We start from the raw sequence: 22,655 nt of genomic DNA, 5'->3' as shown, positions 1-22,655 counted from the left end.
ACCCTTGGCACCTGTACTCTCAGATACATACCAGATGTAGGTCTCTGGCTTCCTACACACCCCACACTCACAGTACACAGCCCATCAGCTGCCCTTCAGCACCTGAGGCCTCCACGACTGGAGTGCTCTGGTCAGTCCCCAACAACCTGCATAGCCTCCAGTGCAGAGGAAGCCCACCCCAAATATCTTTCTGATACGGCAGCTAATTAAAGGGTTACTTGGAAAATTAAGCCCAGGGACATGAGTACCTGGATTCCTAACAATTGGTCATAGAGCAGCCATTGAGGGTAAGTGCCTCAAATGGCCCCATTGGGAAAATATTCTTGGAATGGATGAAATAGGACATATTCAAATTATGGGAAAAATTTAAAAATTCCTAAAAGAATGAGTTATGGTACATACTATTTCATATAATAGACCAACCTTGTGGGCTTAAGTTGGCACAGTCCTATAGATTTATAATAGTTTGTCGGAATTTAAACTAACACTGCAAAATTGAGGGAACAGTCTCAGATACAACCACTATCATAAACCACATCCCCACTGGATCTGAAACTCAGTACATGCAGGTTGAATGACTGGACGAGTCCATTCTTCTTCCCATGGATGCAAAGAACCAACGCATAACCATATTCACATGGGAAGGCAGACATCATCAGTTCACTAGGCAACCACAAAGATACCTTAGCAGCCCAGAAAGAGCCCACAACCTTCTAGCTCAAGACTTCCAGGCCTTTCATAGACAGACAGACACACACACACACACACACACTCACACCAACATTTCCTACGTTGATGATGCCCTTATTTCTGGTGACAACTCGGAGAATACACCAATGTCTACACACATAAAGTTAATGGAATTCGTTACATTCAAGGGCTGGACAATTGACCCAAGTAAAGGCCACGTATCTCACACTACAGTAAAACTTCGAGGCATAACGTGGTCCTCAGAAGGCAGAAAAATACCACACAGCCTCCCACACAACATAGCTGCATACCCACCCCTACCACAGACGAATGACATCAGGAACAGACAGGAGTGATAGGACACAGCACAAATGACATATGGGGAGAATGTGAAACACATTTGTGAAATAACTCGGAAGAGTCGGGAACTTCCATGGACGGAGACTCACGACACTGCCAATACTTATTGGGAAAACGCTGTCAGAACCTGTGATACACTGGCACCAGTGAACAAAGATTCTGACACACGCGGGAGTGTCACCGTGTACAAGGGTCTGCAACACAGTCAGCAGGGACTGAAATCACAAATATGCTTACCAGGGTAAAGGGTTTTACACTGAGATGTTCCCGGGTGCTGAGAACAGATACCAACTGCCTCCGTGGCTCCCCCAGGTCTCTCTGAGGCCCCACAGACAGCAGAACCACTACCAGAAAATACACCAACGATCCGTCAACTCCAGGGGCCGAATCTGGAGTGGCCCCTGACAGCAGAGCCCTGACAGACAGAGGGGAACTAGTCCTGAGCACAAGTCCTGACAGGGAGATGGCACATTTCTGAGCAGGACACAGATGGGAGGTCGGCCCTCTGCATCAGCTGAGGAGATCTCAGCTGTGCCAGTAGCAGACCTGCAGAACTTTCCAGCAGTGAGCGCGTGCACGCTCCAGCAGTTTGTACTGAGGACCACCCTGGTGCATGGAACACAACGCACGCTTTCCAGACAGACTTGCCTCCGCGACACCAACCACAGTAGTTGCCAGGCTGCTGCCCTGAGAACTGGCGATGGTCTAACCCCAACAGCCTCAGAATCAGGAGAATCGGCACAATATGCTGAACAAATAGCCATAAAATTGGCAATGAAAGAATCTACTAAGGGAAACCAGAATGGGGTATATCTGTTCTCAGACTTCTGGGTAGAGCTAGTGACATGCTCTTTGGTGTGGAGCGTGGCGGGGAGATGACCATGCAGCAGGAAACAGATGTGGGGTAAGGGCGTATGGCAGAAAGCAGCACGGGCTGCTGTCCCCGACTTCATCACACATGTCCCTGCATGTCAGAAGGACAACTGGGAGCACACATGGGCACCTCGCCAACACGTCACTCTGGCACGTGCAGCAGGAGAACGTGGTGAGAGAACAGGAGCTTGTACACTCCCACCAAACACCTCCACTATCAAAGACGGGAGAGAACGGGCACAGTTACAGTTCAGAGGTCAGTAATGAATAATCTAGACAAGGTCGAAGCTGGCAGCCTCTTCCAGATTATACAAATGGGGCCTAATGGACCCTACATGAGGACAAACTATATGCAAGGGCCACAGTAGACACAGAGTCAGGAAGAGGCATCCTCTATCGACACACAAAATATTTTACACAGCCCACCATCAGAGCACTAGAAATCTGGGTCGTTTGCCATGGTAGCCCAACCATCATTGCATCGATCAGGCCACCCACTTCAGGAAAGCAAACACAAGACCGGGCTGAGGAAGACGCCACAACGTGCCTCTTCCCCTTACCCCACGACCCAAGTGCCTCTGATTGAACTGAGAGGCCCAGGGGCTTGTTCTGCAGCAAGACTCTGGGTTGCTCGCTAACCATCTAGAATCAAAGCTTGGGCTGACCCAACCTGGGAGGCGGCAGGATCTGTAAACCACCGATACAAAAAGGACAGACCAACTCCCGAAAGATTACCGCAGGCCCCCACAGAAATAAGACTTAGCACAACACCCGCCAGAATCTAAACCAAAAGGAAACATGTTAATTAAAAGTAGGGTGGGGGATCCCTGGGTGGCGCAGTGGTTTAGCACCTGCCTTTGGCCCAGGGCACAATCCTGGAGACCGGGGATTGAATCCCACGTCGGGCTCCCGGTGCATGGAGCCTGCTTCTCCCTCTGCCTATGTCTCTGCCTCTCTCTCTCTCTCTCTCTCTCTCTGTGTGTGACTATCATAAATAAATAAATAAATAAATAAATAAATAAATAAATAAATAAATAAAAAAAAATTAAAAAAAAAAAAAAAGTAGGGTGGGATCCCTGGGTGGCGCAGCGGTTTGGCGCCTGCCTTTGGCCCAGGGTGCGATCCTGGAGACCCGGGATTGAATCCCACGCCGGGCTCCCGGTGCATGGAGCCTGCTTCTCCCTCTGCCTATGTCTCTGCCTCTCTTTCTCTCTCTGTGACTATCATAAATAAATAAAAAACTTAAAAAAATAAATAAAAAAAAATAAAAATAAATAAATAAAAGTAGGGTGACACTGATCTGTGCGTACACGTATCTCCCAAACAGGGTTGCCACTTGAGTTAGATGTGCCCGTGACTCCGGGTGCCATGGGCTGGCGCCGCAGCAGAAACAAGAGAAACTAAGAGCCTCTTGGACTTTGGTCTCAGATCTGGAGGGGGCAGAAAGCCAACATACTTCCGCAGATCACTACCTCCGAGCAGTGTAGACAGCACTCCTCCACGTAGAGCCTCTCACTAGGGAACGGCTCATTTTGTAGGAGCTTCCCTGCCTGTCAACGAGTGGGGTGAGGGCATGTCCCATTGACAAACCTCCACCATGGCTGAAACTCCCACTGTGACGAAGGGTCAGACCCATTTGCAGCGGAGGCGCACCTGTCTGCCAGCCTACTGTCCTAGAAATGTGGGAGCCGCTGAGCTCCACAGAGTGCGTAGATCCTCCGGATATCCTGGGCCCTCCTCCTGGGGCATCCCTGTAGCCTAGGAGAGGAAGCATGGAAATCCTGGCTGATGCCTGTAAAATGGGTCTAATCCATGCAGTCTACCACCCGGACAGCAGTCACCACTCAGCAAACAATGGGACCCTATGGATGGAAACAGGAACAGGCCACAGCAGGCTGCTCAGCCCCGGCTAGACTCGGGATCGCTGGCCTGCTGGTAAAACGTGAGCCTGGCCGGTCCCCCACTGTGCTAGAGGGATGAACCCCGCAGCTTGGACAGTGGGAGCCAAGGGGGTGAATAATCACTGATAAGCCGCTCTGGGGCTAGGATACGTGGAGGGACATGCAGGTCCATCTGCAGGAGCCTGAGGTGATCCTCACTGTTTTCGTATCCCAGCTCATAAGGCTCTGACAGCTCCCGGCCATCAGGCAGCAGACGCCCCCGCTGAGGCTCAGCGCCGGCTAACAGACTCTTCAGCAGAGACAGCAGACTGGGGACATAGGCAGAGTGGCCACCTCAGTGCCTGACGGGGTGGCCCAGAGCTACCGATGCAGACTGCCCTGGAAGTACAGTGACCGGGTTACCGCAGTATCACCACGTCCCGTGTGTTCTCAACAATGCCCAGGGCAGCTGCGAAGGGATTCCAGGATCATCCATGAAGTCCCCACCTGGGGTGGGCTTGGCAAATGGATTCTCGTGACCCCTCCCTCTGAGTGAGGGTGCTAAATGTGCCTTGGTTTGTGTGGACACTGCATCTGGCCTCACCCAAGCTTTCCCCATCACTGTGCAAACCAGGCTGCCCCACTAGGGAAGCTGGGTGCCATGTATGGGTGATGGACGGTTGACCCTGCGAGGATCATAATGTGTAAGAGTGGGGGAAGGAACGTGACAGTGCACGGAGCATCCATCTGTCCTATAACCACAGCATCAGGGCTGGTAGGAAGGAACAGTGGAATATGAGAACAGCAGAGTAAATCACTGACAGGTAAACCATCTTGGCCAGGTGGACCACAATACTGTCCAGGCTTTACTACGTCAGAAGGGTCAACCAGTAGGGCCCGTTGCCCCGTGTGCCAGATGGGAATTCCCACTGAGGCACCCAGTTCCATAAACCTATGGAAGCTGCAGGACACAATCAATGCCCTGACTCCCCAGGAGGATCCACACGCTCTGCTGCTGAGGACAGGAAGCCCCATCACACCTGGAAAGGAGCGAGGCTCTGGAATTTGTACTGGGAAGTCCCACTGGGATAGACCAGGCATTTCCCACCCCTGGTTGAAGGGAAACTACCCAGTCTCTGCTGGAATCTCACTGTCTTGCTGCAGCCAGACCTACTGAAACACACTAGAGCTGCCATGGAACGCACACCGTCAGAAGAGGGGAGAGGGTGGGAGTCCTGGTGGGTATTACCCCTCCGGGGAGAGGCTGGAGGGCATTAAGCAAGAACAGGGAGGACTAGCACCCTGGTCATCTAATATGACCAATAGCGTGTCCATAACACTGGTATGGGTATTGTTTTCCTGTCAAACACACTATGAAGGCCGCCCAACAGATTGCTCGCTGGAAGGTTCCAGAAAGTCTTCCATCAGAGTCATGATTGGCTATGCTCAGAATTGGAATGGATTTATGTAGCTTCCTCTGGGTTAGAGACATCAGCACACCCAGTCACCCCTATGTTGGGAACAGAAAAGTCACTCTAAACAGAAGCCACCCAATTGTACCAGACATGTGGGATGGGCACCCCTGGGACTGTAGCGACCCTGTCAGATGAAGGGAGAGTGACTGCTTGGCACTGACTGGTCCCATCACCCGGGTATTTAGAGGGCGGCCCCTAATGGGCCTCCACGGTTTTGTGCACAAATCTTTGGTCATGGCTCCCACCTGGGTGGTTGGGCCGCTGCACCCTGGGGTTCCCCTAGGCACAGGGGAGAATCTGCCCCATGGGCACAACAGTTGACAAGCCCCCTCTCCTGAAGGCCGGGTGAACACACTCTGTCTTTGACGGCAGGATCCCCTGGATGCCGTCGTTGTTTACTCCATCGGTCTGCAGACTTTGCAGCACAGACGGCCCTGACTGAATTTATTCAGTGAGCCTTGAGGGGTGGCCAGAAAGTCTGTCTTTACTGAACACCCAAGCATCTCTAATGAGAACAGCTATCCTCCCAAATCGAATGGCCTTGGACATCACCGCTGCCTCGCAAGGAGGCACCGGTGTCATTATCCAAGCAGAATCTTGCAGGTTGGCGCCTGACAGAGCCTGCTACTGTATCATGTTTCTCGGACCTCATGAGGAGCAGGGAGCGCCCTGAGTGATTCCATAAATCAGTGGTTGGGATCATGAGCCTCTTGGTGGGAAAGTCGTTGCTCATTTGGGGAATTGCTGTCTTCTCTGTGCTTTCTCCTGGATGCACCTGTATCACTGCTGTGGCCTCTGCCTGCAACACAGCAGGACAGCTGCCACAGGAGGCATCTCCGTGCTCGTGAAAGCCCTTCCTGGCCCCTCAGGGCCCACTGCAGAACAGAGGTTTCACGTGAGGTTGTAAGAGCCAGGCACGAGGGGTAGGTGCTGGGAAAGGTCAGAGAGGCCGTGACCCGGACCCAGGCAATCAGAGGCTCCCCACCTCTCCCCTGTCCTTGGAATGTGGGTTTCCTTGCCCTCCCAACTCCCAGTGGCTGCTCCAAGGATGGGGCCCTAAGACAGTGATGTGGCGTTGAGACCCTCTGGACGGTAGACGTGACTGAGCCCAGTTCCGGGCTCTGCGCAAACCTCTAAGAGGTGGCAGGGAGTGTGGAGATCTACCTGTCTCGCTGCTGCCCAAGACAAGCCACGTCTGTGAGTTCCCTGGCTTCTCCAGACTGCCACCTACCAATCTGGAGGGGCCTGTCTGTTTCTTTGCTCTCTCCCTGTCCTCAGAGCAGCGGCCGGGTTCACATTACATCTGGGAAGCTCCCAGGAGCTTGCAGACCAACAGTCATGATTAGATCATTAACCCTTGATCTGCGGACACTATGTCCAGGCTTTGATAGAACGGGGACACCCTAGACTCCACCAAAAAACTATTAGAACGGACACATGCTTTCAGGAAAGTTGCGGGATACAGAATAAATATACAGAACCCTGTTGCTTTCCTATATACCAATAATGAAGCAGCAGAACATGAAATTATTTTTTTTTAATTTTTATTTATTTATGATAGTCACAGAGAGAGAGAGAGAGAGGCAGAGACAGAGGCAGAGGGAGAAGCAGGCTCCATGCACCGGGAGCCCGATGTGGGATTCGATCCCGGGTCTCCAGGAACGCGCCCTGGGCCAAAGGCAGGCGCCAAACCGCTGCGCCACCCAGGGATCCCATGAAATTAAAACAATACCGTCTACAATTGCACCAAACACAATAAAACATCTAAAATAAATTTAACCAAAGAGTGAAAGACCTCTATTCTGAGAACCAGAAAGCGCTGATGAAAGAAATTCAAGATAAGCAAATGGAAAGGCCTTCCATGCTCATGAGTTGAAGAACAAATATTCTTGAAATGCCTCTACTACCCAAGACCATCCACACATTCAATGCAACCCCTATCAAAATACCAACAGCATCTTTCACAGAGGTAGAACAAGCAATCCTAAAATTTGTATGGAACGAGGAAAGACCTTCAATAGCCAAAGGAATGTTGAAAAAGAAAGCCAAAGCTGGTGGCATCACAATTCCAGACTTCAAGTTATATTACAAAGCTGTAGTGATCAAAACACTATGGTATTGGCACAAAAACAGACACAGAGATCAATGGAACGGAATGGAGAACTCATCTTCAACAAAGCAGGAAAGAATATCCTATGAGAAAAACACAATCTCTCCCACAATGGTGCTGGGGAACCTGGACATGCAGAAGAATGAAACTGGACCACTTTCTTACACCATACACAAAAGTAACTTCAAAATGGATCAAAGATCTAAATATGAGACAAGAATCCATCAAAATCCTAGAAGAGGACACAGGCAGTAACTTCTCTGACACTGGCGGTAGCAACGTCCTTCTAGATGCGTCTCCTGAGGCAAGGGAAACAAAAGCAAAAATGAACTATTGGGACTTCATCAAAATAAAAAGCTCTGCACAGTGAAGGAAATAGTCAACGAAATTAAAAGACAACCAAGGAATGGGAGAAGATATTTGGAAAGCACATGTCTGATAAAGGGCTAGTATCCAAAAAATAACTGATACAACTCGATACCCCAAAAAGCAAATAATCTAATTTAAAAATGGGCAGAAGACATGAACAGACATTTGTCCAAAAAAGACATGTGGATGGCCAACAGGCATGTGTCTGTTGAAGAAGATGCTCATCACCAGGGAAATACAAAGCAAAACCACAGTATCACCTCACACCTGTCAGGATGGCCAGAATCAACAACACAGGAAACAACAGGTGTTGGAGAGGAGGCGGACAAAGGGGAGCCCTCGTGCACCGCTGGTGGGAATGCAAACTGGCGCAGCCACTCTGGGAAACAGTGTGGAGGTTCCTCAGAAAGTTAACAATAGAGCTACCCTAGAATCCAGTAATCACATTTCTGGGCATTTACCCAAAGAATACAAAATCAATCATTGAAAGGGATACATGCATCGCAACGTTTTTGCAGCACTGCCTGCAGTGACCAAGATGTGGCAAAGCAGCTCAGGTGTCTGTGGACAGACGGATGGATAAAGAAGAGGTGGTGTGTATACACGCGGGGATAGTAGCCCTCAGAAAGGGTGAGATCTTGCCATTTGCGACAACGTGAATGGACCTAGCAGGTATCGTTCTAAGTGAAGTAGGTCAAAGGAAGAGAAATACACATGCTCTCGCTCGTGTGTGGAATTCTAGAAACAAAACAAGCAAAGGAAAGACGAGGAGCAATCCAGGAAACAGACCCTTCCGTGTAGGAACTCTGGTCAGCAGGGGGAGGAGGGGGGAGCGTGCACCAGGTCCAGGGGATGAAGCACACAGGGACCCTGGGGAGCACGGAGGGATGTGTGGAAGTGCTGAGCCTCTACACTGTGCGCCCCAAACTAACACAACACCGCATGTTAGCTACACTGCAATTGAAACCTTACAAAAACGTATCACGGAAACAACAGCAACAACAAGGCGACGTGGATGGCAAAGACCAGCAACCTGAGCATCATCGGCCCTGAAACCCCGCAGACCTCAGAGGGGATAAGTGCCTTCATGCAGGTTCGGGCTTAGATGGGGTCCACACAGGTGTCTCCTGTGTCCCGACCCCGCCGGCCTGGCCCTGTCCCAGGCTCCTGGTCCCCTGACCTGGGAGGCTCACCCAGGCACATCACTCACGCTGTCACTGCCCTAGGAGCCAGCGCCCACCTCCCACCACCTATGCATTGCATCAACCATGGAGCCCCCTCCCCTGAAATTCCTTTGAGGCAGCAGGGAAATGGGGGCAAGTCCGTCCCCAGATGGACTCACTGTTTCTGCAGCACACGAGACCCAGGTGCCTCTCCTCGAGGATACCATGGTCAGCACTCTGGAGCCAGTCCTTGCAAGGCTTCGAGATCCCTCCACTCTGCCTTCGTGGGGCAGAGATGAATTTGTGTGGATTGGCCCTTGGAAATAGGCAGATGCCATCTCCCCAGTGGCTACTCGCGAACAGGCCCCTCCAGGCACCCGCGTGTGTGGCTGGAGCATGTTCAGTAGGCGCCCCGTCAGCCCGCCCTGGGGAGCTGGGGTGGGGGTGGAACCACACACACAGCCTCCAGGCCGTGGGGAGCCCCCCCGCCAACCTTAGATGTACCTTTCAAGTGGCCAAGCTCAGCCCCCGTCTGGACTGGCTGCCTGGTGGGTCCGGGCTTCCCAGGTATCAAGGCTCCACGTGTGTCCTTGAGGGGCTATTCCTGCAGCCACCAGGCCGTGTCCTGGCAAAGCAGCCCTGACCCCCCACCCCCATCCCCACCACAACCTCGGGAGAATGTGCAGGAGGTCGTTGGAAGGGGCATCCGACCACCCACCCCAGAGACCCAGCTTCTCCAGCCATGCGGTGTGTTCCAAGCTGCGGGCCACGCGGCCCCCCACATCCTGTCCCCACACAGTACGCTCCCACCAGTCCCCCAGTGGCAGTGGGGCCCTGAAGCCTGCTCTGAGCCTCCTACCTTGACAGTGAGTCGTTGGGGTCAAAGCCCAGCAAGGATTCTGAGCAGTGGCTCTCATCTGCTGACAGCCCATGTGCGCTGGCTGCGGAAGGAAGTCCCTGCCTTCTCCCCACCTCCAGGCGCCAGTTGTCTCTCACAGAAAGACAACACAGTCGTGGACTCAGGCCCACCTGGCCACACGGTCCCGGCTCCTCCAGCTCCAGCTGAAAGGGACACGCACAGCCGTGTGCGCAGGTGCAGGCTTGCAAGTGGGCAGAGTGTGTGGGCCATGACCCTGGAGCCTGGGGGCGCCGCCACCCCACACTCTAGCACCTGCGTCGTGGGCGCCCCTGACCCGGGCAGCCAGCTGAGGCCCTGCGGACGTGCGGAGGTGCGGGAGAGCTGCCATCACCCCACAGCCTCTGGAATAAAAGATCCCCCCCAAACACTTTGTGGGATGACAGCCTGTAATGGTGCCGAGCCTGCCTGCAGCTGCTGCCTGAGGGTGTCCCAGGTTCCTGAGCATCGAGCCTCCCAGGGGTCTCTTGCTGGGAAGCACGCCGCGGGCCACCCCAGCCCCTCCGGGTGACCTCTGGGGGAGACACGGGCACAGCTGGCTGGCCTGGGCCTGAGGATCGGACCCCCGGGGCTGCTCCTCACACTCACACTCTCCTGGGTCCCTGGATCCCCATACCTGCGTGGCTCGCGTATGCACGGTAGGGGCCCCTTCTCCTGTGCCCTGGAAGCCGGGTCCCTCTGTGCCTGGGGGCTCCATCCACACCCACACCACCCTGATTGCCTTCCAGGTGGAAGGGCCCCAACTCCGAGGCTCCTTCTAAGCTGGCGGCTTTCATGTGGCAGCAGCCTGTCTCCTCCTGGCTTGTGTCCCAATGGGTCTCCGGCTTCTCCAGCCTTCAAGGCTCCCCGGGTCTCTCTGTGGGAGGATTCACCATCACCCCACCCGAGGCTGGAAACCTAGGGCAGTTGTGTCCCAATCGGCTTTTCAGGGACATATGTGCCACTGTGTTATTAGACTTTTAACGAGGCCAATTCCATGTGCCCCCATAGCTTTGTCCTGTGATCCAGCCTCTTCCTACAGCTGCCCTGTCCCTGGTCTCCCAGCTGCTGCCCCTGCGCTCTTGTACCCTGCCCTCTGCCCCTTGCCCTCTGCCCCTTGCCTGCCCCCCTTGGGCTTAGGGGGCTCCCCAGTCCCATGGAGCTTGGGGTCGACCTCAGAGCACTGGACCGGCCTCTGCGTGGACGGATCCCACTCCGGGATGGTCTTCGAGGTGGCACGTGGTCCCCAGGTGGGCTACCTGTCCGTGAGGGGCCAGGCCTCTGCAGCAAAGGAGGTGCCCAGGTGTCCCCTTGGCCCTGGCGGCACAGGCAGTCCAGATGGCTCCAGCTCTGGCTTCAGGGCCCATCTGCCCCATGTGTGGGATCGGGCTCGGATCGGGCTCGGATCTGCCGATGCCAAGCATCTCTCTGAGGCATCTCCGGGCCCACGCTCTGCATCAGCTGCCCTCTTAGGTCCAGGCCACCCCAGGCCTGTGGTCCCTGCCCACAGGCAATTGGCTCACCATCTGTGGGCCTCCAGCTGTGCCTTCATTGAGGTGGCTGCCAGGCTACCTTGCCCGTGGGCCCTGGGGGGATGCTGGGGTCAGGGATGCTGCCCCAGGAGCCTGCTCAGAGACCCCGTTTCAGGGCCAGGCCTTCCTGTGGGCCTGAGCAGCCGGCCATTCTCAGCTGGGCTCTGGTGGTGCCTCAGCCCGGGAGGCAACTTCCATGTTACATGTCTTTTCACCCACTGTGACCTCTAAATGCAAGCCTTCATCGGGTGCAGTTAAGGACAGAGAAATCTCTTCCAAATCTTCAATAAAAGGGAGCTTGTCTTTTGGATGGTACAATTTAGGAACTATGTTTAGCTGCTAGAAATACAGGCATGGAGAAGTGACTCTGGGCAGTGGGGGCCAGTGTAAGCACGGGACCGTCAGGATCTCAGGATCGTCATCCCCTCCACCTCTGCCCCGACAGCTGGCGAAGGAGAGGAAGGGGAGGACATGGGAAGAGGGAGGGGAGGAGGGGAAGGGGAAGGAGCAAGAGAGAGGAGGAGGAGGAGAAGAGGAACGAGATAATTATTTCTGATGGAGCCCAGACAAGAAGTCTGATGTCAGCAGGTGTGGGAAATGGAAGCCTCAGAAGACGGTTCTCCAGGCAACACACTAAGGTCCTAGGGACTGGGAACACGAAGAAGCCGCTGGTGGGGATGGGTCAGTCAGCTGGGGCATCTGCTCCAGGAGATGCTGCATAAACTCAGGCCAAAGGGGGAAGGAGAAGTGACCCAGGGAAGCAGGTGTCCCTCCAGGGAGTCCTCAGCGCCAATCTGCCCTTATACCGTGTTTCACATCCGCCAGCAATGCTTAGGGAGCCTTTTCAGTTTGGAACAATGAATAGACTTGCACAGACAAGAGGCTGTGTGCTTGGGCAGGGCTTGTCACGGCGCGGCTTAAACGGTGCAGCTCTGGCTCTTTCCCTTCCAGTTACGACTTGATCTCAGACTAGACTCACCTTCTCAGGAATCCACAGATTGTTTTTCTTACCTTTGTTGTCTGGGGGGAAATGGAAGTGACACAACACGTTCAGTCGGTCAGCAGTGTTTATTGATGCGAAGCCATTAAGCTGCGGGTTCCAGTGGCTGTGATTTGTCCTCAGAGACACTTCCCACTATTGGCCTCAGGAGTTCACCACTAGGAGAGGGGACATATGTGTCTGGTACCTACAAGCTTTCACAGCCCAGAGAGAGAGCAGCTCTGAGCCACCAGCCAAGCTTCCAGTGAAACTCAGGCATGAGACCCAGGGTGAGCTTCCCCCAGGTCCATGCTGGCCCTTCAATGCAGCTTGGTGTCACTGACTGTGGGACATGGGGCCCGCAAGGCTCCAGCAGCTGTCCCATCCTCACCAATGCATTCAGTTCCCCTGGGGCAAGGGCAGCAGGAGGCATCCAGCATTTAACACATTTCCACATCCAGCATTTAACACCTGCTGTGCCTGGTGCTACCATAGGAGCTGATACCACACTTGGCTAGACATGGTTACGTGCTCAAATATGTGGTCCTTGACCTGTGGGAGCACAGACCCCTTTATGACCTGAAGGAAGTTTCAGATTCCAGCATCAAACCATGTACTTAAACACCCACATGGCACTGTCCCCGTGTGTTCTGTCAGCAACCCCCTTGCCATCTCCAACCCTCCGCATTGCCATCTGTTCCTTTGTCTCCCAAAGCCACCCCCCATCCTCCCACTGTCTCTGACACTCCCACCTCTGTCCCCCCATCTTCATTCCCATGTTTCTACCACCATCACCCTGACTCTGACCCCCTGCCTCAATTTTCATTTGCCCATGTCCCCACATGCCTGCTGCCGCGGTCTCCAGGGCACTATGCATGTCTTGTGCCCTCGGAGGCTGACCTCTGGGGCTGCATCACTTGACCTCCGTCCTTCTGGTTTTCTAGTTACTGTTCAGGTATCACAAAGGTCCAGAAGGAGGTAGGGTAGAAGGAGAGAGCAGCTCTGGAGAGACCTCCACTTGGGACCCCTCAACCCCACTGTTGCAAATCCTGATGCTGCCTGGTGCCTTGGGTTCACCACCCCGCCACACATCTAATGGCAGGTGGCACATGTTTCCTATTGGAACCCTGGCAGACTTGCAAACCTCATTCTGCCCATGACCTGTTTGCTTTTCTGGGGCCTCACCCATACTTTCCTGCTCAAGGAAATGGACATGGAGGCCAATCTCCAGACAGCAGGTGGCTGTCTCTCCTGGAGGGGGACAACCAGTGGGTTTGGAGACAGAGCCATGTTTACTCGCTGCAGGACCTCAGGCAAATCAAGGCTCCCTCCTCCGGGAAGCACCTCCATCTCACGTGTGAAGGGGACTCACCATGGGCAGGCACTGGGCCAGGAGCCCACTCCGGGGGATGCACCGGTGGTGGCTGACCTCATTCGGCATGATGCAGCACTGGCTTCTGCACTCAGTGTGGTCAGTGCAGTCATGCCCGTTGGGCTGGGGATGCAGAGCAGGAGCCTGGCACTTGCCCCCCACTCTCGCCTTGCCCCTACCTGTCGTGGCTCATCTTTTGACTCACCTTGCGCCAAGGTATACACTGTAGGAAAATAGTCTTGGGCTTGCAGAACATCCTCATGCTGTCATTGGTGGTGACACAGCAGTTGCTCTGGCACTCCGAATGCTCAGAGCAGGTGTGGCTATTGGGCTACCAGGAAATGGAGACCTGGTTCTCTCTACTAGCCACCCTCCCCCCTCCCAGGGTGGCTCTGGGCAGGAGGGCCCTCTCCCCTCCTCACCCTGGCCACCCTGCTCCAACACACCTTCTGCCAGGACAAGCACTTGAGGAAGATGGTCCTGGAAGTGCAGAATGTCCGCGGGTTCAGGCTATTGGTGACGCAGCAGTGGCTCTGGCACTCTGAGTGACCCTCGCAGGCTTCCCCAATCCCCTGCAAGGCCGAGCACCAGGTGATATATAGACCCAGCTTCCCTCCAGGGCGGCTCAATGTAAGAACACTGTCCCCTTCTCTCTGTGTTCCTTCAAGTTTCCTGGAATATTTCTCACCTGGTGGGTCAGATGGCTGGGCGAGCCAAAGGAAAGGGAGAGGAAGGGAGCTAACACGGTCTGTATCTTGTGAGCTACCTGGACAGGAGGGTAAACTGAGGTACAGAAGAAGAGTGAAGGAGGAGCAGGGCAGGAAGGAGACTGTCTCTCATGGCTTTACAGGCTCAGAGAGGGCAGGTGCCTCCTGGGGTCACAGAGCCAGCCCAGAGCTGTGTCTGGGGCCCCACCCCACCCCCTGGAGGCCACCTGCTCTCAAAGCCTTTGATCAAAGTTCTCAAACTTCTGGTGTCAAAATTCCTTTGCAAACTCAAAAAGTTACTAAGGGCCCCAAAACTGTTGTTGGTGTGGGTTCTACCTACTGAATTTTCCGGCATAGGCACTAACTCTGAGAGAAGCTTTGCATAAACTTACTTAAAAGTAGTATCCTCGTCCATTGTTGACATAAATAGCAACTTTTAAATGAAAAACAGGTGTATTTTCCAAAGCAAAACAAAATGTGCTGAGCACAGAGTGGTGCCATTGTACCCTGGGTACAGCACTTCCTACCTGCCTCCTCACAGGTCTGTTGCTGGAGGTGGGGGGCCCTGTAGCATGGGCAGGGGCCTCACACACTTGCCCATGCTCCAGGGGAGGGGCATGCAGGGCAGAGCCCTGAACACAGTCAGTAGCAGCCAATGGAGCTCAGGGGTCTCCCTACAGGGCTAGTGGGCCCAGGGCCCCAGAGCACATGGGGCTGCTGCCTCCTCGCGTTTTCACACAGGAAAAATTTGTTTGGTTTTGAAAATCTTAGTGCAATTGAAGCTGGGGAAGGCACTCAGGGATGGGGGTGAGGCGGCTTTGCGGTGAGAAGCGGCCAGAGGAGGAAGCTCAGCCCTGCGGCCAGACACCAGCTGCCCTGTTTGCAGTGCGGCCTCCAGCAGGCTGACCACCATGTGCAGCAGGGAGGTGAGGAGGGACAGCAGGACGGGCACTCCCATGTTGCCCACCCCCCTCCCAGTAGAGACCCTTGCTCTGCTCCCACCCCACCTCCTCCACATGCCGTCTGGCCTGGATTTGGTGTTGGAGTCCTGGGCACCAGAATCAGGCGTTCTGGATACCCAGATGCCTGGGGAAGGGGACGTGCTCCCAGTTACCCTCTTTTCAAGAGCCCAGATGAGACTCGGTGGATGGGGGGCATGCACCTGCAGGAAAGGAGCTGGGAGCCCCAGAGAGCCCGTGAGGGGGGCGCCTCCGCTGGTGCAACGCTGTGGGGTGTACACTTACCTTATGGGACAGGAACGGGATCCTGGTCCTCCAGGCCATGGATGTGGGCAGGAGGAGGAGCAGCAAGACCAGATGCCCAGCACACGCCATTGGGCTCACGGCTAGCCAGCGCCCCAGACAGCCAGCCCTGTCCCCACAGCCCTCGGGTGGACACCCACAACCTTCCCCCACCCCTGCCCAATCTTTCTCTTGCAAAATAGATTCCTTTTTTTTTTGCAAAATAAATTCTTAAAAATTAATAGATGGTATTTTCTAGAGCAGTTTTAAGTTTACAGAAAAATTGTGCAAAAAGCACGGTGAGGGCAGCCCTGGTGGCTCAGCGGTTTAGCGCCGCCTTCCGCCGGGGTGTGATCCTGGAGATCCGGGATCGATTCCCACGTCGGGCTCCCTGCATGGAGCCTGCTTCTCCCTCTGCCTGTGTCTCTCTCTCTCTCTCTCTCTCTCTCTCTCTCTCTCACACAATCTCTCTCTCTCTCTCTCTCTCTCTTTCTTTGTCTGTCATGAATAAATATTTATTTAAAATCTTAAAAAAAAAGGCACGGTGAGTTCCCATAGAGCCCACGCCCCCTGCCTATTTCCGTCATATTAACTCACGTGGGCGATTATTACAACCCCAAGGCCACTGCTGCCTAGGCTTGCTCCAGGTACTGGATGTTCTGTGTGTGGGACAAATGCCAGCACATTAGCACACAGAGTGTTGCACCTGTTCCTCCTGCCCACGACACCCTGGCAACCACGGATTGGGGGGCATCTTCTTTGGTCCCCAATGTCCTAGAGTTGATACCATCCAAATGCAGCCCTTCCAGACTAGACTGGCTTCCTGCACTCATCAATGCCCACTTAAGGTTCCTCCCTGTGTCTTCTATGGCTTGATAGCAAATCTCTATCATTGAATGGAAAATGAATTTTCAACATCCCTTTCTCCAGGAACTGATTTCTGAGTCTCTGAGTGAAACAGGAAGCTCTCTGGTGTTAGAGAGCACCCAGGGCCCCTGAGAGCCTCACTGCTGAGCTCCCTGCTCAGTCCAGCTCCTGTCTCCCCCACAGGTAGGCAGTACTTGCCCACAGTCGTGCTGTGTGAGGGCGGGGAGGGGCACCTGCAGGTTGGGGAAGTGGGCGCAGGTGACTCTCCTGTCCTGCATGTGGGTTAGGATCCCAGGTTAGCCTCAGATCGAAGCCTGAGCTGCACCCACCTGAAGGTGTTTGGCTGGTTGCCTGGTCATTCATAAAGCTGACAGTTTGGATCTCATTTTTGCCTCTCATTCTTTTATTTTTTAAAATAAAGTGATATTGAGGCACCTGGGTGGCTCAGTCAGTGAAACATCTGACCCTTGGTTTTGGCTCAGGTCGTGATCTCAGGGTTGCAAGGTCGAGTTCTGTACCTATCTCCGCACTCAGCAGGGAGACTGCTTGGGGTTCTCCCTCTCCCTCAGCTCCTCCCCTGTGTGGCACAAGGGCACGCTCTCTCTCAATTAATTGAGGTGATAGTCACATAACATAAAGTCAACCATTTGAAAGTGAACAATTCAGGGTGCCTGGGTGGCTCAATCAGTGAAGTGTCTGCCTTCAGCTAAGGTCATGACCTCAGGGAGCCCCGCATCAGGCTGCCTGCTCAGTGGGGAGTCTGCTTCTCCCTCGGCCTCAGCCATTCCTTGACTCGTGCTCTCTCACATGCACACTCTCTGTCTCAAATACATATCTTTTTAAAATTTTTAAAAAGAGAATCAACAATTTAGTGGCATTTGGTGCTTTTTCTTTTTTTCTTTTTTAATAAATATTTTATTTATTCATGAAAGACACAGAGAGAGAGAGAGGCAGAAGGAGAAGTAGGCTCCATGCAGGGAGCCTGACATGGGACTCGATCCCGGGTCTCCAGGATCACACCCAGGGCTGAAGGTGGCGCTAAACTGCTGAGCCACCTGGGCTGCTGCCCCCTTTTTTTTTTTTTTTTTTTTTTGAGATTCACTTATTCACTTGGAGAGAGAGAGAGCAGGAGCACGGAGAGCAAGTGCAGGGAGGAGGAGAGGAGAAAGAGGGAGAGCATCCCAAGCAGACTCCCTGCTGAGTGTGGAGCCCAATGCGGGCAGAGCCAAAACTGAGTTGGATGCTTCACTGACTGAGCCCCCTAGGCACCTCCATGTAGTGCATTCTTAATGTTGCACAGCCACCTCCTCTATCTAGTTCCAGAGCATTCCATCATCCCATAGTACAACCTGGAGTCCATCAGCCTTCTCCCCCCATTCTTTCCAATACCTTCCAGAGGTCAGAGCCTTGGGAAGCGTTCTGACACTGATGCCTCAGAACCCCCACACGCTGTCTCCCAAAGCCCTGTGGTGCAGGACTGGGTGCCCCCCACAACTCAACTCTGAACCTCTACCCCAGGCCTATGCTCTCCCCGCCCCCTCGTCCACATTCCAGAACCTCTCCTGGAATTTGTCTTCCTGCACCCGTGGCAGGGCTCCCTTCAGGACTGCCAGCCCCCAAGTCAAGGCCCTGGAGTCTCAAACTCAGACCTTGGTGTGCCCATCCCAGGTTCCCTCATTCACTGTGGGGACTTGTGAGGGACAGCTGAGCCTTTCTGGACCCTGTTTCCCTGTCTATGAGGTGAGAGGTGGTGTCCCACTGGTGTGGTTTCCAGATGATTCCAGTGAAGCCATGCTCATTTTACCCCTTAGTTCGTTGCTGGGGTCACGTATGCTGCAAAGCACAGTGGCATTCTGTTTGCTAAGCTTCCCAGACTATTCAGGTCCTGAGGCCGGGATCACCCCCAACTGCAAGACAAGTTGTCCCCTGGGCTGGCCCGTACTCAGAAACACAGAATCCCCCTAGGAGAAAGGCAGACACACGGGGGCCTACATGCTCGGAGAGGACATAGATGGAGGAGGACAGCCTGGGGGCAGAGCAAGATGGTGGAGAGGGCACAGGGCTGCCCGGTGACGTCTTGATGGGGGCAGGCTCCAATGGATAGGAAGGTCATGAGGAGACTCTGGAGCCAGAGCCAGGCAGAGGTGCTGGGGTAGGGGAGCAAGCATCAGGGAGGGGGCCACGGTGACTCTGGTTTACCTCCCACTCATCTCACACCCACAGGAGCACTTGCTGGTCTGAACAACCAATGATAGCATCTTCCCCGGAGTGCTTACAATATGTGTCAGCACAGTATCATTTCTCCTCCACAAAAATATCCAGGAATTACCTGTTGCCAGTGTGAAATGCAAATTCCCGTAAGGACAAATTCAGCAACACAAGACATCTCAGAAAGGCAAGAGGAGGTTAGCACCATTTATAGTTTTCTTAGCAAAAATAGCAAGTCACAGGATACATCACCTGTCTGCGTTTTGGGTTTTCTATAATTTTATACTTCAATTTATCTGCAATAAACTGTGGCCCACACACAACAAAAGCACTGCTAGAGCATTTCATTCACAAGTTTGCTAATTGGTTTCAAAGGAGATGCAGTAGCATAAACTCTTAGCCTATTTGATCCGCAGTCGCTGAAGAATGACAAACACAGAGGAAGAGAGAAGAGAGAAGCCACTGGACCTGGCACAAACCATGGCATTAGTCTTTTACTTTTTACTTTTTCAAAAGAACTTCAAGGTCTATTTCAGTATGTGTTTGGTGATGGTGTTTAAATATTTTCCTCTCAAAAGAAGCAGCAGCAAAGAAGAGACACATCTGTGCTAGTGTGGGTCCCACCTGCTAGCAGGTTGATGTGAGTTTGGGGGTTCCCCACGCACTGCCCAGCATAGTGGATGGTGACCATGAGCAAGGCCTTCTGGGTGGCCTCAGGCCCAGATGTCATGGGGGATCCTGAGGCTGCCCACCTGTTGCTCCCACCAGCATTTCCCAGACTCCTAGGCCCCTGAGGTCAGGCTCTCATTCACACCATTCAGAAATAGCTCTTATATGAGGCCACCAAGTATCTCCATAGTGCACCCCGAGGCCCGCCTTTTGGTTCCAGAAGACTGAACATACAAACAGACGATGGCCAGACCATCCATGAAAGTGGAACTCTGACCACCAGACTACAGAAGCCAACCCGGGTTGGCTTCAGCCGGTTCGCTGGCCATGGTCTCTCAGCTGGCCCTGAATGACCAGCACTGGGCCAGTGGCTATGGCCTCCCCACCTCAGGACCAACCTGAGAAGCCAAATAAGTGCCCTAACCAATCATGTGGTACATCTACATCAGTCCTCTGGGGCTTCACTTATCCTACCACCAGTAGGGTAAGTTAACCGTAGACATTCATGCCTCCCTGTCCTGGAGGTGGGCCATCCAGATCAAGGTATGGGCAGGGCATTCCCCTCCTGGGGTGTAGACACATCAGTCCCTGTGTTGAGCTTACCTGCTGGGCGGCACCCCATTCTGCTGATGGGTAAGCCCCATGAGCCAGGGGCTGGAGGGACAGTGGGAAAGGCACAGGAACCCCTCTGCTCCCTCACTGTAGGTCAGAGCTCCCAGATGTCCCTCAGCACATGTTCTGGAGAAATAACACCAGACGATGGAGTCGGAGAAATGGTTTTGAAGATAAATGGTCAAATCCATAGCCATTGTATGAATTTTGAAAGTCCTATTTCCATATCATATCAAACCTAATGAATATAAGTATTATAACTATATAAAAGCTAAATCTGAATCACAACTTCAACATTTTAAAGTTTCAAACTGGGGCAGCACGGGTGGCTCAGCGGTTTAGCGCCGCCTGCAGCCCAGGGTGTCATCCTGGACACCCGGGATCGAGTCCCACATCGGGCTCCCTGAAGGGAGCCTGCTTCTCCCTCTGCCTGTGTCTCTGCCTCTCTCTCTCTCTCTCTCTCTCTGTGTGTGTGTCTCTCATGAATAAATTTAAAAAATCTTTTAAAAAAATAAAGTTTCAAACTGGGACGCCTGGGTGACTCAGCGGTTGAGCACCAGGGCGTGATCCTGGAGTCCCAGGATCGAGTCCCACACTGGGCTCCCTGCATGGAGCCTGCTTCTCCCTCTGCCTGTGTCTCTGCCTCTGTCTCTATCTCTCTCATGAATGGATGAATAAAATCTTTAAAAAATAAAAAAAGAGACTTTACAGTCTCAGACCTTTTCATGGGTTCTTGAAAAGTTCATAGACCAGTTTATAAAATGGGCCTGATGTGCCTGATCCGTCCCACAGTTCACATCCCACAGGAACACACTGTCCACACAGAGAAGCTCCAGCCCACCACTGTCCACAGCCAAGAGTGGGGAACCGTCTACGTGTCCAGGATGAAGGATGAACAAAACGGGGTCCATCCCTAGAATGGACTATGGTTCAGCCTCAGAAGGAAGGAACTTCTGACACCTGCCACGACCCAGACGAGCCCCAAGGACATGATGCTGAGGGAGGGAGCTGGTCATCAGCAGACACCACGTGACTCCACTGACCTGGGGGCCCCAGAGCCACAGGCAGACTCACAGACACGGGGTAGATGGTGGACGCCAGGGTCTGGGTGGGGTCAGGCTTTAGTGGGGACAGAGCATCCTTCTGGAAAGATGAGAGAGTCCTGGAGGTGGACGGTGTTGGCAGCTGACAGAGGCGTGAATGCGCTTAACGCCCCTGAACCGCACACAATGCAATGGCTGCAATGGTCAAGTGCACATGTGTGTCTCAATACAGTGAATCACAGGCCACAGCCCTGGGGCCATGGTTGTTCCAAACTCGAAGAATGGGCACTCACGGCCCCCACTTATTTTGCTTTTTTTAAGATTTTATTTATTTGAGAGAGAAAGAGAGTGAGCTCGAGCAGCAGGGGGCAGGTAGAAGGAGAAGCAAACTCCCCACTGAGCAGGGAAGCTGACATGGGGCTTGATCCCAGGACCCTGAGATGGAAGGTAGGCACTTCACTGACTGAGCCACCCAGGCACCCCCATATAAGAGTATTTTAAAATAAGGGGAGTCAGGGGATCCCTGGGTGGCTCAGTGGTTTAGCGCCTGCCTTTGGTCCAGGGCGCGCAATCCTGGAGTCCTGGGATCGAGTCCAGCGTCGGGCTCCTGGCATGGAGCCTGCTTCTCCCTTCTCCTATGTCTCTGTCTCTGTCTCTCTCTCTCTCCCTATGTCTATCATGAATAAATAAATAAATCTTTAAAAAAAATAAGGGGAGTCAAATGAATAAGTAAAATATTTTTTTAAAAAATTAGGATTTTATTTATTTATTCATGAGAGACACACACAGAGAGGCAGAGACATAGGCAGAGGGAGACTCAGACTCTACGCAGGAAGCATGATGTGGGACTTGATCCCGAGACTCCGGGATCATGCCCTGAGCCAAAGGCAGATGCTCAACTGCTGAGCCACCCAGGCATTCCATAAATAAAATCTTTAAAAGAATATATTCTTGGGATCCCTGGGTGGCGCAGCGGTTTGGCGCCTGCCTTTGGCTCAGGGCGCGATCCTGGAGACCCGGGATCGAATCCCACGTCGGGCTCCCGGTGCATGGAGCCTGCTTCTCCCTCTGTCTGTGTCTCTGCCTCTCTCTCTCTGTGACTATCATAAATAAATTTTTAAAAAATTAAAAAAAAAGAATATATTCTTCTATGAATGGAGTCTCATTTCTTGGATATTTGTTAATCTCTCAGACCAGATATCTTTCCTTCCAAACCTCAATATCAGGTATGATTCCACAGTATTTTGATCTGGCAAATAAAATCTTGATGCCAAACCTTGCCAAAGATTGCAGATCCCAATAAATTACTCCCTGAACCATGACTATTATATTTTGAGCACAAACCCCTCCCTCTGGGGCCTTACCCACCCTGCCTCTTTCACTGCCTGAGAAAAGGTGGCATGGCCTTGACCAGGGCACTGGCCCCAGGGCAGGCAGCCTTGGCACACTTACACACAGAGAAGCAGGCCACACCGGTGAATGTGTGAGAGTGGACAGTTCTTGCAGGAAATCTCTCCCTTGCACTTGATAATTGCTCCTACCTTTTTTTTTTTTTAAAGATTTTATTTATTTATTCATGAGAGACAGAGAAAAAGAGACAGAGACACAGG

At 53.1% G+C, this 22,655-nt stretch overlaps 1 protein-coding gene across 3 annotated transcripts in view; it reads right to left on the bottom strand.

Annotated features, from left to right (window-relative positions):
- The window catches only part of LRCOL1 (leucine rich colipase like 1), a 35,572-nt gene extending 19,637 nt beyond the window's left edge, over positions 1-15,935 (bottom strand). For 2 of the 3 annotated variants that reach the window (XR_005379046.1, XR_005379047.1), the window contains exons 1-6: positions 14,145-14,157; positions 13,904-14,029; positions 10,092-12,505; positions 9,780-9,982; positions 9,425-9,559; positions 9,100-9,200 (exon numbers count right to left, since the gene is read on the bottom strand). Coding sequence is in view for 1 of the 3 variants with exons in the window: in XM_038574663.1 (XP_038430591.1) it covers positions 12,500-12,505; positions 13,699-13,821; positions 13,904-14,029; positions 14,145-14,270; positions 15,650-15,739 (471 nt within the window). In the remaining 2 variants the exon portion in view is untranslated. Of the gene's footprint in view, positions 1-9,099; positions 9,201-9,424; positions 9,560-9,779; positions 9,983-10,091; positions 12,506-13,698; positions 13,822-13,903; positions 14,030-14,144; positions 14,271-15,649 lie in introns of those variants that run through there. The other variant, XM_038574663.1, reaches the window with a different exon arrangement.
- Between the last annotated feature and the right edge of the window lie 6,720 nt (positions 15,936-22,655).

This window comes from Canis lupus, chromosome 26, assembly GCF_011100685.1.
Source record: "Canis lupus familiaris isolate Mischka breed German Shepherd chromosome 26, alternate assembly UU_Cfam_GSD_1.0, whole genome shotgun sequence".
NCBI classification, from domain to species: domain Eukaryota; kingdom Metazoa; phylum Chordata; class Mammalia; order Carnivora; family Canidae; genus Canis; species Canis lupus.
Note: the sequence above shows the minus strand (reverse complement) of the source record. Positions and strands in the feature narration are given on the sequence as shown.